General features: G+C 42.9%; 2 protein-coding genes across 3 annotated transcripts in view; both read right to left on the reverse strand.

Annotated features, from left to right (window-relative positions):
* tmem108 (transmembrane protein 108) overlaps positions 1 to 1,569 on the reverse strand; it is a 50,107-nt gene extending 48,538 nt beyond the window's left edge. The window contains exon 1 of the mRNA XM_035653083.1: positions 965 to 1,569. The gene's annotated coding sequence lies outside the window, so the exon portion shown is untranslated. The remainder of the gene's footprint in view (positions 1 to 964) is intronic.
* Positions 1,570 to 4,035: 2,466 nt separating this feature from the next.
* Positions 4,036 to 16,415, reverse strand: topbp1 (DNA topoisomerase II binding protein 1). Of its 2 annotated transcripts, none has more exons than XM_035655824.1 (28): positions 16,062 to 16,415; positions 15,562 to 15,655; positions 15,337 to 15,471; positions 15,072 to 15,215; positions 14,342 to 14,523; positions 13,938 to 14,131; positions 13,513 to 13,689; positions 13,204 to 13,370; positions 12,941 to 13,104; positions 12,533 to 12,777; positions 12,088 to 12,422; positions 11,483 to 11,655; positions 11,014 to 11,225; positions 10,442 to 10,758; positions 10,121 to 10,306; positions 9,780 to 9,895; positions 9,135 to 9,258; positions 8,125 to 8,283; positions 7,857 to 7,953; positions 7,551 to 7,752; positions 7,155 to 7,384; positions 6,765 to 6,907; positions 6,509 to 6,602; positions 5,972 to 6,135; positions 5,440 to 5,568; positions 5,234 to 5,323; positions 4,506 to 4,667; positions 4,036 to 4,252 (listed from the first exon to the last, which is right to left on the reverse strand). In XM_035655824.1, exons 2-28 carry the CDS (start codon positions 15,646 to 15,648, stop codon positions 4,124 to 4,126), a joined length of 4,557 nt encoding a protein of 1,518 aa, XP_035511717.1. In that variant the 5' UTR covers positions 15,649 to 15,655; positions 16,062 to 16,415; the 3' UTR covers positions 4,036 to 4,123. The 2 variants fall into 2 exon arrangements, with proteins under 2 accessions (XP_035511717.1, XP_035511708.1); XM_035655815.1 differs by having other exon boundaries at positions 6,509 to 6,605.
* Positions 16,416 to 16,510: the final 95 nt, after the last annotated feature.

Raw genomic sequence — 16,510 nt, forward strand, 5'->3', positions numbered from 1 at the left:
CCCCACCCAACCACCCCCAGAACAAAGGAATGGGGGGTTTCTGTGGAGAACAGGCAACCAAACATTCCTATCACAATGGAGAGAGTGGCCGGCAGGTTCAATTAGTACACACTTTAAACTGTGCTCTATATGATCTCACTGTGCTTCAAAACAAAGCCGGAGCTCGAAACTCGAATGGGGGTATTTGGTGACGCCGGTTTGTTTCGTGGTTGTCTTGCATTTTAAGAGAGTTGCTCCTAGTTGCTTTGTTGCTGCCATGTTGCCTGAGAAGTAAACCGCTTGAAGGGCACTTTGGGGCAGAGAGCTTCAAGTTGAAAGATTGATGGCTTTCTCTCTCTCTCTTGAAAAACTTTTTTTTTATTTTTGGAAGTAAACTCCCACCTACCACTTCTGTAAATAACCTGGGACTACAGCCAGCCACTGCAAGGGATCTTTACCATTAATCTCTCCAAGAATAAAGTGTCACCCACAGTGTAATGAAACACTTCATGGCACATTTTCCTAATTGGCCATGATGCTCCTGTTTTTAGGGAGACTGAAACAATGTGAATCCCCACACCAACACACAATCAGAGGAACCCAGAAAACTAAAAATGTAATTACTCCTCATCTTCTCTCCAATGAAACTGTTATTTTCCGGGAAGCTTCCAGAGAACTGACCACCAGCAGCTCAACTTCTAGTGATGCCATCCTCACAACCTGGACATCAAAGCCTTTCTCTATCATGCAACGCGTTAAACGTGTCAGTAAAGGATGTTGTTAGTTGGATGCAGCACTGACAGTGATTTGATGCGTGTGTGTCTCGTGGCTGTCACTGCCGATCATAAATGCCTGGAAACCGTCAACAAATCGGATGCACAACATAATCAATACAGCACGAGGTATTGGAAGAGCAGCCAATAAAACACACACTACAGACACAGAGTAGAGCCGCCTGGTCTGAAGTAGAGACAGATGCACTCACCTATTACACAAGGTGCGCCGTAACGTCGGGTACTTGGCGTATCCGAGAGAGAAATGAAAGCCACCAGCCGCTGTTTTTTCTTTTTCTTTCACACTTTCACACCATCCGGGCGCACATGTTGCAGGTGCCCACAGAGAAATGTCACAACCATGAGCTGCAACGAGGAGCCCGCGGACTGCAGGAGAGAGCGGACAGTGTCGCCGTGGGTCGAGGCGCAGCGTGTCCAAAGCGCTGGATGAGATGCGTAGGGCGCCACCCCCTTTTTTTTGTTGCTGGACCTCTGGGACTCTGCGCCCAACCTCTCCTCCTCCTCCTCCTCCTCCTCTCTCAGCCCTGAAAATAGCGGGACATGAAGCAAAACTCTCCGCCTCAAGGCAGCGTGATCCGCGGACAACCGGTGATGCTGAAAGTGTCCGTGATCGCTCGTTGGCGCGTCGGTGCGCAATTAGAGAGGCGCGCAGGACGCCGGTGCCACCCACTAAAGGAGGTTTTTCGTGGCGAGTGTACGGGCAGGGAATTTTAATGAGGACTGCTGCAGAGTTTCCTCCCTGTTCGTAGAGTCGTGCTCTCTCTCTTTCTCTCCCTCTCTCTCTGTCTCTCTCTCTCACTGCTGAAATTCACTGTCCCGATAAGAAAACCTTAAAGTTACCCTACAGGAGAGGAAGAGGAGGGGAGGCGGGATGACGGCACAAAGCCACAATGAAGCTCAACTTTTGGCCACCTGCCAGTCAGCAAATCGGGGGGGGGACACCTGTTGACCAACCCAACACAACTGTGATTGATGTTGTACTACCTGATTTCTGTCCCACAGTTTGTCTCCAATGCTGCAGGGACATGTAGAATTAAAACGGCTGCAGGAGTTTTTTAATGGACAAGCTTTTATCCAGGGTCACTTTTATGTGAAGTGGTTCGTCGACAGGGGCGGATCTAGAGAGGTATCCATGGGGTGGCCTTTGGGTGGCATCCAGGGGTGTAGTGCAGGGTGTATTTTTAAATATGCAAGAGTTGAGTGTTTATCCTTTGTTGGACGGACGCTTAAAGAAAATTGGGGCATAAAGTATAGACACTACACCACTGGTGGCATATAGACTAGAAATATATGTTGAGCTTTGAATAGAAATATTTAAAGGCGGCATTACAAAATCTGACATTTTCCCAACTACATTTATTTTTCTTCTCTTAGTCTAAAATGTGTTAAATGTGACAACATTTGACAATAAACCGAGGTTGGCCAGGCGGTCATTAACAAAATAAAACTATTTCCTACAGCTTCTTAAAGCCAAAATCAGTTTGCTTGTTTCATATCATTATAGGCTGAAATTATTTTGTATTCATTTATTTTACTTTTTTGCCTCTTGATCCAACAAAATAAGTAATTTTCAGACATAATTTGGAACTTGATGTTGAGCATATAACATAATTAATTAAACTAAATAGTTCTATATATTTTGGGATGGTTAAAGAGTAATAGACACACTTTGAATTATTTAGTTTATGGCGCATTAATCAAAGAGAAGTTATATTGCAGATAATAAATGTCCAGTGGGGTTCTTCACTTCTTTTTTGAATCTGACAATTAAAACTTTTTTTTTTAAACCTGAGTTTAAAAAATACTAAAATAGACATCTATTAAACCTTTGCTACGACTTTTGATCAGTTTAGTATAGAGCGCTACAGCTCAGTGGTTCTCAACCTGGAGGGCTGTGACCCATTACTGAAGGGGTCACGAGAAGATTAACAGGGTAGGAAAGGTGACAAAAGACTTTTCTTGTGAAATGCCAGACAGTTTTACTTGTTTGAGTCCTAAATCTTAAATGTAAATATCTAAAAAACCACTGGTGGAATAGCTCACAACATATTATCACAGGCAATGTGTGATCAGGTGTCCCAAGCTTACACTGCCTCATTGTGATGGACCGTAAGTCAAAAAGATTGGGAGTGAATAGCTGTTAGTTCTATTGGTGGCTCTACATGGCATGTAGGAGAAACTACGGTGGCTGCAGGATGTGTTAAAGGCCTTTTCTATTGCCTGTGTTTTGTTTGTCTGTTCTGGGCTACTCGTAGAACATGGCGGGTTCAACATGGGCGGGCCTCTGTAGAAGAGGACGCCGCTCCCTCTGTAGATAGAAACGACTCATTCTAAAAGCAAAAACTGAATTTATATACTGTTTCTGCCAATAGATGCTCCTAAATGTTGTACACCGGACCTTTAAGCTTCTCCTTTCTTCGTTAGAGGGCCCCGAAAGGATCCCAGACCCCACAGCCCGACTCATGTTCCTCTTTCAGTGCAGCTCTTTCCTCTCTAATCCCACACCAATCAAACAGCAGCTCAAGCCTCCGTCTGTAGGGCGGCTGTCAGCTGGTCCATCTATTACGAGGTTAAACCACTTATCCGTCCATATGGGAGAGAACAGGGGCATCTAACCTCAGCTGGCACCCTGGTATGAAACAGCACATCGCTCTACCAAAAGCCTAAATCGACACCGGGTAAACAAAATCTGGTGTTTACTGCATGGGGGAATCAACAGCCGATACAAGTGACCTATAATCACACGGGGAAGAGTATACCCGGCTGATAAAGGTTTGGGAGGGTTTCGATTCGTTATTTTAGCCACTGGATGCCTCTTTGATTTCTTGTTACTAAGTGAACAGTAGAGGCACAAGAGCTGCTGACTAACAGTGACAACATTGTCCTAATAGATGCAGAGGCAGGTTTTATTTTGAAAATTAAAAACATGATAATCAGTTTTAATGAGGAAAGAGCTGCTGGAAACAGCCGCTGTTTTGTTATAAATAGAATTGTATTTGAGTGAATCCCAACCATTTAATAAAGTTATTAAATATACCTGGTAATTATAGTCTTTCAATAAATAAAACAGCTCCTTCTGTTGCTGAGGAATCACTTTTAACACAAGCCTGAGTGATACAGTGAAGATGTACTGCCCCCAAGAGGATACATTATATCATTGCACCCAATTACAAAACGTGACTCGACATTTTCTGCAGACCTTCATTGAGTCATCCATCACAGCTACAGCAATGAGAACGCCAGAGTGACAAAACGAGTGCTACATTTATTTTATTTTTACGAGATAAAAACAAAATCTTATTTACAATTATTTTCACAGACATTTAATGGCAATATTTAGTAGTGATATTTTAGTTCAGACGTGTCTTTTTCAGCCTGGAGTTGTCTTCCGCAGCTTTACGCTTACGTGACGGAGTACCTGGAGCTTCTTCAGAGGGAGCTTTAGGCAGGTGGTACAGCTCGACAGGAGGGGTTGGCTCCTGGAGGAAAGAAAGAAAGGCGCAATATTGAATCTACTGAGTCTGATTTAATACTAGAGATGATCTCACATCTTGCAAAATGATGTCATTTTAACTAATCTGCCATCTAACCCAACAGTGAGATTCATTAGAGTTATGACCATCTAACTGCTTTATAACAGATGAAGCCACACGCTGTTATATTAACATACAAATTACAACAAAATGATGTAAGACTTTGTGATTCAATCCAGTGATCAAGAGCTCCACTGACCTGCATGAGGTAGTCTGCAATGTACTCTGGCTTCAAGCATGTGACTCCCTGGGAGGTAGCCTCTGATACGTCGACTCTGAAGTCTCCGGGCTTCAGCCGACTGAAGTCCGCAAACAGGTGAGTGGCCTCCTTGTACGTGGAGGGGGAGGGACTCGGCAGGACCTGGAAGGAGAAATTACAGGTAACAACTATGTTTACAGAAAGAACATGTCAAAATATAGCAGATAGGGGTGTTAAGGTTGAAGTAGGGCAACTGGGAAAATAGTTGACTGCCCACTTCCTGCCTTGTTGTGGTATATCATGACATCCTTTTGTTTTCATTAAAATCCTGCCTTTTTGTTTAGCTCCGGTCTCATTTCTTGTGCCATCCCTTTGCTCTTCCATGACTGCTCTCTATTATCAAAACTGAGAATTCTCACAATCATATTACTCGTTGTTTCAAGGTTTCAGTGTTATAACATCATAAAACGTAATTTACTTTTATGAAAGGAAAACTTAATTACTGCTGTTTAGGCATAATTTACTATCTAAACGGATCTTACCGCCTCAACTAAACAGTTTCCTGTTTGCAAGGATTAGATTAGCAATTAAATGCAACCCTGATGTTGAACTAACTAGTATATAGGTATTAGAGACGACACTCTCTATTTCCAACCTTTTCTAGGACAAGCTACTGTCTATCTCTTTGATAAACTATTTGCTATTTATATACACAAACAAGCAGCTACCTTCGCCCTGCCAGACTGCAGTAACCGCCTGAAGCCTGATTCTCTACTCTGGTCAATGTTCAGCATGACTGTCCATCCACTGAAGGCTCCCTGAAAAACAGAAAGAACACTTTAACTTCCAAGTAGTAGACAATAAAACAAAAATAGCAGAAACTATGACTGTTCTTGAATGTGAACAGAGTGAGTGTGAGTGTGTCTGTCAGTACCTCTTGTTCAGAGCGTCCCTGCAGGGTTTTTCTCCAGCGCATGGCAGCTAGAGCCAGTCGTCTCTGCTGGGAGGTGATGGAGGGCAACGCATCCAGAATGGAGCTACTGCCCCACTCATACTCGTCCTCCTGGCACACAGACAGATGGAAGACATGAAGTCTTTTTCAACATTAAAAAATAACACTTGAAATAACAAACCTGTGAAACATTGGTTTATTCAAACCTTTAAAACCCTTTGAGTGGAAGAAACATGGTTGTGTTATGTAGCTAATAACAAGACTGCTTTTTGGGAAAGTAGACATTTTGGAGACACAGAGTCAGAGAGGTTAGATAGACCTGTTGGTTTGTTTGCAGTTACTTTGATTTTTGGCTGGAAAACCAGAAAACCAAACTTGCGCCCTTCAGACCATTAACTGACACTCTACATGTTGAACCAACATCATAACATTACATAACAACACCATTACAATACTGTAATTGCAGGGTGAATAAAACTAATGGAAATCCAGTGTTGAAGCTCCGGCTCCTGACCTGGATGAAGCGCCCCACAGAGCGGCAGGCCTCCAGGTACGAGCGGTGCAGGATCCATTTGCCGGCCGCCATTGCTGCCAGGTATTTCTCATTGCGCAGAGGAGTCCCGACGATGATGTGGGAGCAGCTGGGGTCGAATGACTGCTTGTCCAGGACTACACCACCTAGAACATCATAACCGAGGTAGACAGAAAGGAAAAAAGAGTTATAGTTACAGACCTGATAATTAAGTTAAAGACTGTAAAGAAAAGTATGTAAGATAACTATAAGCTGCTATGAGCGCTGCTTTGGTTGAATATACGTTTAATAATAGTTCAGCTGATGATGTGCTGTGGTTTGAATTTGAGAAGAAGAGTTCACAACATTTTTATCAGAGGAAGCATCTGCAGGAGGAAATATTCAGACCCTGGAGGCAGATCCTCCTTTTCAGTCATCGGGGATTAGCTCCTCCGACTTCAGGCCTCTGATGTGTTGCCTTTTTATTTTACTGCAGGATGATGAAACACTGTAAGAGCCCTAATTAGGTGCAAGACTCACCAAGCTCCTCTATGAGGTGACTGTAATCAATGCGTTCCTGAGGGCTGAGGGAGGACAGCTGAAACCTGGGTGGCTGCTTCTCTTCCTCACACTCCTCCTGTGACAATTAAAGAGCCTTTTAGTACCAGTGGCTTGTGTGAAAGAGGTGGCAGATCACAACTGGTGCACTAAAGAATATACATTATTTATATATGTTATGAAACAGCATGCGTGTGCGGATGGTTGCGGACACGTTAAAGTAAATATAAACGTTCACCTGTGGCTCCGGCGCTACTGGGGGGTTGGCGAGAGGGAAGGCAATGCTGGGGGCTTTAGGAGTGAGGATGTCACTTTCTCGCTCTTTTGTCGGAGGCGTTCTGACTTTCTGACCCATGTGCTGGTCGATGACATCACAAGCAGCTGGTCGAGGATACAGTGAGTACAGTGAAAGTCATTAGCTACAGTATGTCAGAGGCTATATCTTTCTATGTTTCTGGTGAAATGACTCTCCTGGGGTCATATGTAGACAAGCTAACCTCGCTACTTGTGTCAGTGCGTCTAGTAGTTAGCAGGTGTAGCGACAACTAATGTCTATGTAAGATAGTTTATGCAGTGTATTGATGTGTAAATCACAGTTGGTGCAACCGCTCGGTTCCTGATCTCTTACCCATCTCCACCAGCTCAGAGTCCGTCATGGAGTCCCTGAACTGAGGGCCGTTTTCTGTGGTGGGAGCAGGTGGAGGTGCGAGGCTCTCAGAGTGTTGTGAGGGACTACCAGGCCACTGTAAATTATCAGCCAGCTTGGCCCTCTCCTCCCTGGCTGTAGGGTCATCCCAAACTATCTGCTCACTCTGAGATGGCTCTGTGTTTATGTCCATAGCTGCTGCTCTGGAAACCCTGAAGGGACAGCATGAGGTGAATTTATTTTGACGAAGACGTGTGTGAACCTAACAAAAAAGGCATCACACTTCAAACTGTTTGAAGTTTATGTTTCTCCCATTTAGTGATTAGTGATTGTTATAGTTTAAACATAAACTGACTCCTCACTTCGAGGCTTTCTTACCTCAGAGCTTCCAGAGTACGTCTGTTCCCACTGCGTCCAACCCGGTTCCCATCAGGTGTGTGGGGGCCCGAGTCAGCCCCTCCTGATCCCATCCTGCTGAGTCTGACTGAGGCGCGTCTCCCTGTTGTTAGCTTGGTGGCTGACATGATCTCCTGAAGCTGTCTTTGCAGGTTCTCCCTCATTTCTAGAGTCTCAGAAATATCTGGACACAAGAAATAATCAAGCATTAATAAAACTACTGGTTCTATCATGTACATAAGATTTAAATGCAAAAGAATTAAATGAAAGTTGGAAAAAGACACCGACCACTTCTATCGGCAGCATCATGCATCTCTTCTTGATCTACGCTCCCATCACTCACACGACGTAAAGTTGTATTGTCTTCTGTGGCAGCATCTTCACACTGAGGGACAGATAATAAAACAGATAATTAAAGACAATTAAATGAGGTACCTCTTTATTAGACCTTACTAACAACATAAAATATCAAATTCAACACAGAACAGTATCCAATGCTTAACTGACAGACAATACACACACAGCCACAGAAGGTAAATTACATATTTAGACCCACCATGCTGCCCTTTGCCTCAGTGATGTCTTTGAGTTGGGTTCGTGTTGAAGGTGGAGACCTCTGGGAGCTGTTGGGCACCTGGCTGAGGTTTAGGCTCATCTTGGGGTTGTAGGTGAAAGGATACAGAGACTCTGCAACGTGCCTCTGCTCATCAGCACACTGCACAGGGGCGACATGGGTAACTTGTTAGGTATAAACTTCTGTGTACGGATATGTACTGTGTGTGCTGTCACAGCAATTCATTAAACAAGACTATTATGAGTGGAATCATAGCTGAAACTCCCATCTGTCTGCAAAATTACCATATCAAAGCTGGTTTTGATTAAATATTCTGCTTTTGTTGATGGGATGATAATTATCCCCTCCCAGGTGAATGTGCTAAGTGAATACTGAATGATAACAAGAGGCACAAAGCAGCACCTACCAACATGAAAAAGAGATGCCAAATTAAATCAAGGGTATCTTAATATCACTTTATGTATCATCTTGAAGACTTTACATATTTCCTTTAAAAGCATGTATAACCAACAAAATATTTGTTCGTCATGAGAGCAACACTATGGCTCAGGAGGACTAGGCTTACATTTTTGCCCTTTTCTTTGTGGTTTATAAAAAACTAAATGAAGTTGAGTTTTGCAGTTAGTCCCCAAATTATTTAGTACAAATACTTGAATATCTTATTTGTTATAATACAATTAAGCTCACTATCATTGGCCCAGGATTAACTGTATCTCTGGCAGTGTAATTATTTAATGGGTTGAGACAAATACATAATACAACTAAATAACCAACAAACTTACTAATTCACTTTAGAGCAATTATTTAGAAAACTGATCTTTTAATTAATCTTTCAAGCAAAAATGCCAAATATTTTTGGTTCCAGCTACTCAAATGTGCATTCACTGATCTAAAAACGGTTCAGTATTGTCCTCTACAGTGCACTCAAAAGTAAAAGTTGAGTGGTAAAGTAGAGCTCAGGTTCTATTAATATTTGGTACTAGGTAACATACAGCCTGCAGCCAGTACTGGGAGACCACATGCAGTCCTCTCTCCTTCACTCCTCTGTATTCCCGGGTGTTGTCTCCCACACGGCCCTGGTAGATGTAGTGTGTCACTGTATCGTCACAAGCCCACCTAAAATCAATTTGATGAGAGTACAAAGAAATGTTTGTACTATTTGCATTAAATTATTATATTAATGTATAGTTTAACATTTTTATAAACACCTCTTCTTAAAGAAATTTAGATGTAATGACAAAATCCATAGTCCTTCTTATTGTACAGAAATACATTCTAAAGATTTGAAGCTCCAGCAGCCTGAATTAGACAAATCAAGTGGACATCTTCCAAAGTTACTAGGCTTTTATTTTGAAATTTGCTCTCCAAATAGAGGGTAAGAGAGCTGAGTGGAGGCAGAGGAGTAATACAAAGCAGGAAATTGGTACTAAAAACACATTAACATTGGATGATATTCACTTGATCCGTCTAATTCGGACTGCTGAAGCCTCATATTAACTTCAGATAAAGTTTGGAATGTAATTTTCCACACAGAGAGTACCGTTTGTCTCTCCAATCACTTATACTGAAATTGATTTAAGAAGGGGTTGTCTTTGCAGCCAATATGGACAAAAAGACGGACTACATGTGTTGAATACCTGAAGTCAGCTCCGAGCGAGGCAGCGACAGCATTGAGTTCGCTCTGCATTTTGCTCAGCTTCTTTCCAACACAGATCACAACACCAGTAAGAGGGCCGACTTCTTTTTCTGGGACCTAACAAACAAAAAGTATCAAATGTTATGGACAGTATATAGGCTACGCTATCATATGTCTAAATTTCCCTTGTACTATAAACGTTTTCTTGTGACAGTTAATGTGTCTGTAACTATAAGAGATCCTCCATCAGTGTCATTAGTAATCAAACCTGTACATTGTATTTGATCAATAAAGAGTGACTGATTTAACAGGCTTGCTGTATTTGTATGTATTTTAGTTTACCTCTTTCTCAGTCGTCTTGGTAAGTTGGGGGCTAGCAGACATGGCCTGCATATCTGAGACGTTATTTCGGGCGCTATTGGCCAGAGCCACCTTTAAGTTCCTGTTGATGACATCAGTCAGCGGCGTCCCCACCCTCTCTCCTGGTTTGGATCTTCCCCCTGGAGTCTCCAATTCTCCAAGTGCATCCTTAACAAAACAGTCCATGTATTTAAAGGATTATCTATCACGTGTGAGTGCACAATTTATTGCTACAGGCCTAAAACATAAAGCAGCGATTGTAATTCTAGCACTATATTCTGCCGCTGCCCAGTTGGTACCAACCTTGACATTGAAGGAGGGCCTGAAAAGCTGGTCTCTGCTGAGGAAGCGAGAGGGAGTGTCCAGCTGCAGTGTGGGTTCCTTGTGAAGGGGGTTCCTTCGGCCGCCCTCCTGGTTTTGTTTTGGGGTGCTGACGTCCTCTTTGGGCTTCATCTCGTCCAACACGGAGCGGAAAACTTTGCTCCGGAAGCGACCTAAATCCAGCGGGGTAACAGCCTTACCACTCTGGAGTCCCAGCAAAGGGATCTCGGGAGACAAACGTGCCGGGGGAGGCATGGCGGGCTTCTGGGAACCGCCGACAAAACTCTCATCATCCCTCTCTGTAGAATGAGAAAATAAAAGTGATTGTCATAGCACAGCAAACAATGACAGACAGCAGAATCACACCATATAGCCAAAATATATCAGTCAGGTTGCTCAAAATGTCTGTCAGAATATCCCTGGAAATCAATTTTATTTCACATTTCAAATAAGACTCAATGGTAAGAATAATTATTGTGATCCATCACGTTCTACAAAATACAAATAAAATACGCATTTACATTCACAGGCTTTAATCAAGACACTTTTCTAACCTGGTGAGGGTGGCAGGTCAACTAGAAAACGCCCCTCCTCTGCCCTCTGGCCGGTCCGAGCTGACTCTAGTATCCAGTGCATGGTGACGGCTGGGAGGCCCCATTTCTTTGCTGCCTGATACTTTGTGCCTTCTGGGGTCTGCAACACCAGATGAGTGCTGGCCAGCATGCCTTTCTTCTGGTTGGCCAAGCGCACAAAGTAATCCTGGACACTGCAGGAGAGGGCAGAAGCGGAGAGAGAGAGAGAGAGAGAGAGAAAGAGAGAGAAAGAGAAAGAGAAGAAAAGATGAGAACTGATAGACAAGTAGAAAGAGAGGTAGTTCACAATAGGCAGGCAGGACACATGAGGGTAAGTTTATTAAGAGGATCAGTTTATAAAAACCTCAAACACTCCTGCAGCTCTTAATGTTTGTACCCTGTGGTCTAAAAGTAAAACAGCATTTGCGGTCAGACTGCGATGTAACCCTACTTGGCTCCAAGGTGCTTGGCCAGCTCCACCAAAGACTCCCTCTCTGATCCGGTGAACTGGCTGACGGAGAGAACGCAATCTTTGAGAGGAAAACGTCCGTCCATCACAGGAACAGGAGTGAACAAAGGGTTAGAGGGCAGCCGCAGAACACACTCCTTCTCCACACACATGGCCTGAAAATTAATGAGAAAAAAAACATAAGTGTTAGCTTTCAAACTTAAAAAACACTTTCATATGACACAAAACTGATAAATGACAAATATGTAGTTCATATCAATGAAATTAAATTGTTTGGACGGCAACTTATTAGTTTCCTTGTTAATTAATGAATTGATTGTTTTGTCTACAAAATGTAAGATTCTAAAAAAAAGATTTAAGAGAAGATATTCACATTTGAGACAAGGCCAGAAATAGTTTAGCGCACTTTTGCTTGATAACTGACCTAAATAACTAATTAATTATCACAACTTGTTGATTTAAACTCAAAAATGTATATTTGCCTCTTTGTTCAGCCACTTAACAAATCAACAGATGGCACTAAAATCACCAAGAATGATTACCCTCTCTGCACAAGTAAAATAAAAGCAGTAAGACTACAATCTTACCAGCCAGGTATCAGTGACCACCTCGTCCACTGTGGCCTCCACCGAACAGCCCAACAGTGGGACCACCGCGTAGTCTGCCACAACACGTGTACGGCCAGTCAGCACCCTGCCTCCATTTTCTGTCACCAGCAGAGAGAGCTGGGCCTCGGACTCAGTGCCAAAGCCCACAAGAAGGAAACATTTCCCAAAAAACAGGCCTGCCTCGCTGGCTTCCTGCAGGGTTGAGTCTGGGTCTGGTCCTCTGCTCTGGTTTGGTGCACAGAGTTCAGGTCGGGGCTCTGCAGCCATACTGATGGACCTCCTGCTGGTGCCCTCTGCTGGTGGGGGCATGTCAACTGAAGGATTAAAGGACAGTGAGATTAGCTGCAATATACAAAACTATATCTTGTAACCTCTTAATAGTGCCCAGCTACAGGAAGCCTCCAGTTTAACAACAGATACTTACCGACTGTAGGGTCATCATCCATGTACTGTGAGAGCAGATCTTCCTCTGCTCTCCTGTGCCTGGGAGTGCTGGGGCTGGCAGCAGGGGGACCAGCGGAGGGCCTGGAGGTGGAAGTGCGATGGGCAGGCACAGACACAGCAGCCTGAGCAGGGGGCAGGCAGTGAGGGTGCAGGTAACCTGCTTCTGGGAGTAGACTGCCTTTGTTGAAACTGTCCAGCAGCCACTGCACTGTTACTACATGGGGCCTGGAAAGTAACACACATCATCTCAAGGATTTAACATACTGTAAACTCAAATTGTTCAATAGTCAATAGTTGTGTGCTGATAAGATAAAACAGGTCAGAACATGAACAAGTGAGGGGGGAAAAAACAATATATGCAGTAGAATAATAATCTTGCAACTCAGACCTATGTGTTGCTTTGGACAAAAAATTCTTGAGGTCCTGATCCAGTTCTCCCATGACCACATGTGTGAGCTCCTCACTGGGCTGGTTGAACCTCAGACCTCCTGCAGTGTTCACGAGACGCCGCAGCTTCTCCAGTTTCTTCCCTGGCAGGCCGCACAGATAGAGCTGCACAACATTTAACACGTGTGAAACAAAACCTCAAAGTTTTCTTCCAGATTTCAAAGGATATTTCTGCTCTATATGAAAATATATTCTCCTTCTTACCTTACAGCCATCCAGTATATCATCAGCGGGGCAGACGGTGAGATCCAGACTATCTATGGGGTCTGGAGCGTCCAGTCGGCTGATGGTGCCGTTGGTGAGGGCTGTGTCATTTATTGTCATGCTGGCGTTGACAGAGATGTGGCTCAAGCCCAGCAGAGATGGACCTTCTGAAGTAAAAATACACATATACTGTAATATTACAGACTAACACTCTACAAGAGGTTGTGCTTGACCCCGATTCCCCCTGGAGGGTGTGAAAGTAACATTTTAAAAGACAATAAACAAGTGCATTATCAGTTTGTGGCTCACCCTCTTTCTTGTTGGTGCCAGTAGGGGTGGAAGTGTGCTGTCGAGTGGCCTTTGATGCATTACGCTCCACAGTGTACCGGCTCTCATCTTGACAGAAACCCTTCTCTATGCTGTCAAACAACCAGTGCAGAGACACGCAGTACACATTCCACTTCCGTGCACACTCGTACTTCTGACCTGCAAACAAAGACAAGTACTGAGAATCACAGAGATACTAATGAGAGTGACACAAATACAGCTACAATAATTACTTACTGACTGATTTCTGACTTTTTTAAAAGTGGGTGATTAATTAATATTAGACACTAATAACGCAAACTAAAATGAGAAGATATCTGATGGGATATCCTATCGCTACCGGAGTCTTAGAGACGTTTTTAAATCGGAAAAAATTGCCCAAAGTGCTGTAACGGCTGGTGACTTGCCTGTTGGTTCACTAACGATCAGGTGTGTGCACTCATTCATTTTGAGCTGACCGGTGTAGGTGGCTCCGTGCTGCTCGCAGAGCCGCTGCACCTCTTTACGCTCTGCGCTGGAGAGGCCTGTCACACAGACAGTACAGCCACGGAGCACAGGGCACAGATAGTCCTCAATGGGTAGATCTGTATACCTGAAAAGACTGAAAGAGGCAGAACGAGATTATCATCTATGTTTGAAGTGCCTTGTTTCTGTCAGCAACTGTATAATTTGGGTGCAGTGATAATAAATGACTGTCAAACCTTCAGGAAAAAAAAGAGTTCATTTGGCCAAGAAAACATCACAAAATACAGCATGTATCCTTTTAATGTAGGTGTAGAACAGAAGTGTCAGTTAGGATGAGAAAACATACCTGTCCTGAGATTTCTCCCAGCAGGCTTTGACCCACGCAGGCAGCAAGATGGGTTTACCCAGACTGGCAGCGACCAGGTATTTCTTGCTGCCCACCTCTCCTGCAATCAGGTGTGTGACAGATACGTTGAGGTCAAGATAGACCCGTCCACCCATGAGCTGCACCAGATCCATCACCTCCGTCTGTTGAGAGACAGACAGACACAAACTTACACAACACTTTAAAAGACAATGTGCTGACTTATATATCCTAACTCTTGCACTACATCACAATTTCCTCATGTATTTTGGGATATACGTGTATGCACCAGTAGGACGAGCTCCTTACACATAAACTGACGCTTTTCAGGACGTTTCCTTTTAAGTTTACGCACATACTGATGTATGCCTTTGATTGTGTCCTGCTATCAATGATAATAATGATTAAAGCTGCGTTCATTAACATGTCATAATCTGTGACTTCCTATTTCACTTTCACTACTTCATTTACACTTTATTATCACCTACAACACTGACACCGAGATAGACACCCAATATATATCCTCACATCACCACCTTGCCCGACAGTAGCTTTAAAAAAAAAAAAGAGTGAAGAAGAGATTAGCCCGCTTTAGCTGCTTTACATTCAGATTATTTATTATTCTTTTACTTTATCTCACTCATATATATTTAAAATGTTATAAAACTGCTGATTTAAAGAGAGCAACACTCAGCAGACGCAGTAAACTGACCCGTATAGCTTTATCCAGGCTCGTGCAGGAAATAGTGATGTCGGCCATGGCCATGTTGTAGACGGGCGTCTCTGCTTTGGGGACACAATGCTGCTGCTGCAGGCAGTACAACACCACCAGTGGACTCACCACTCTGCAGCCGAGCTACGTGACAAATAACAAAGAGGGAGAAAAGGGGGGAAGAATTACTCTCTACGATAGCGTTTCACCAAGTCTTGTGAAATTCAGGATTAAGATTTGGATGAATCAAACCGCCGAGTCAGACCTTTTTGCAGTGCAGAAATGCTGGCGTGGTGAAGCTACTGAAGACGAACAGAGACTTGTCATTGTGGTGCATCTGTAAGACAGCATCTTCATCGACTGTTTTCAAGTACTTCTCAGACTGCAGCTCCAAAATGGCCTGTGTGAACAGGAGACAGACTTTACTGCAAACAAAGAGACAGTAGAGCAAAAAAATACGAATCATCATCACAGAGATAATGGAGTTTACCTCATAAGCCTTGACGGCATGCTCTGTTTTTTGTCCTTTGCTTTCCACAAACTTCACAATGAAGCCCTCCCTGTCTCCTTTGGACATGGTCAACCTGTCAGTAGGTGTGAATAACAGCATGTTAAAAGCCAGTCTCAGAGTTGACAAACCGTCGAGTAAAATGGAAAAAGGAATATCAAGATAAGTGAAGAAATAAGTCTGTAAAGAGCATATGTAAACAATGCTCACCCTGTAAGTAGGTGTGTAAAGAAGCCATTAAAGTAATAGAGTTTTTGATGTGTTAACAAGCCTTCAGCGAGCAGTCGAGTCGACAATTACTGGATGTTATGACTAAGCATGTTTTTATTTCAGCAAGCAAATATTAACTGGTGATCTACAAATACCTACACATTGGTACAACGTTATATGTAGATAATATAAGCAGTTAACGTTACTACTAACTTTATTACAGTCCTTAAAGTTAATATTAGATAGATAAACTGAGGTCTAATGTTACTTACCTCCTCTTGATGAACCCAGACTGTCAGACAAAGTGTACAAAAGTGTACTCCGACAGTAATAAAAATGAAATATAATTAAATATAACTAGTCAGAACTAGTTAAACTTTAGTGTTGCTTGTCTTAAATATATAAATATAACAGTTTATGTAGCTAGCTATAACGCCACAGTCGGTTTTAGACACTTTAAAGGAACTGTGTAAATAATATTCATATTATCATAAACAAACGGTAACTAGTCTCCATAGTATCTGAGGAATTCATGTACATTTTATAATAATTTAATAATATTTCGGCGAAATTAAATAACAGCTTTGTTGTTGTCTATTCGCGCCAACGCCGGTGTTACCTCCTAATTCGTCCGTGTGGAGTCGGACTCTAGTGTTCAAACGATCCGCGGAAACTAAATATTCAACGTGTTTTTACAAAAAGACACTAAAACTAAAGTAAT

This window comes from Morone saxatilis, unplaced genomic scaffold, assembly GCF_004916995.1.
Source record: "Morone saxatilis isolate NCDOM2014 unplaced genomic scaffold, NCSU_SB_2.0 Contig0, whole genome shotgun sequence".
Lineage (NCBI taxonomy): Eukaryota > Metazoa > Chordata > Actinopteri > Moronidae > Morone > Morone saxatilis.

Coding starts and splice junctions, on each gene's coding strand:
- topbp1 (XM_035655815.1), bottom strand. CDS start 15,648: ATGTCCAAAGGAGACAGGGAGGGCTTCATTGTGAAGTTTGTGGAAAGC. Junction 14,132..14,341: donor TGGGAGAAATCTCAGGACAG/GTATGTTTTCTC, acceptor TGCCTCTTTCAG/TCTTTTCAGGTATACAGATC. Junction 12,778..12,940: donor TTGTCCAAAGCAACACATAG/GTCTGAGTTGCA, acceptor GTTACTTTCCAG/GCCCCATGTAGTAACAGTGC.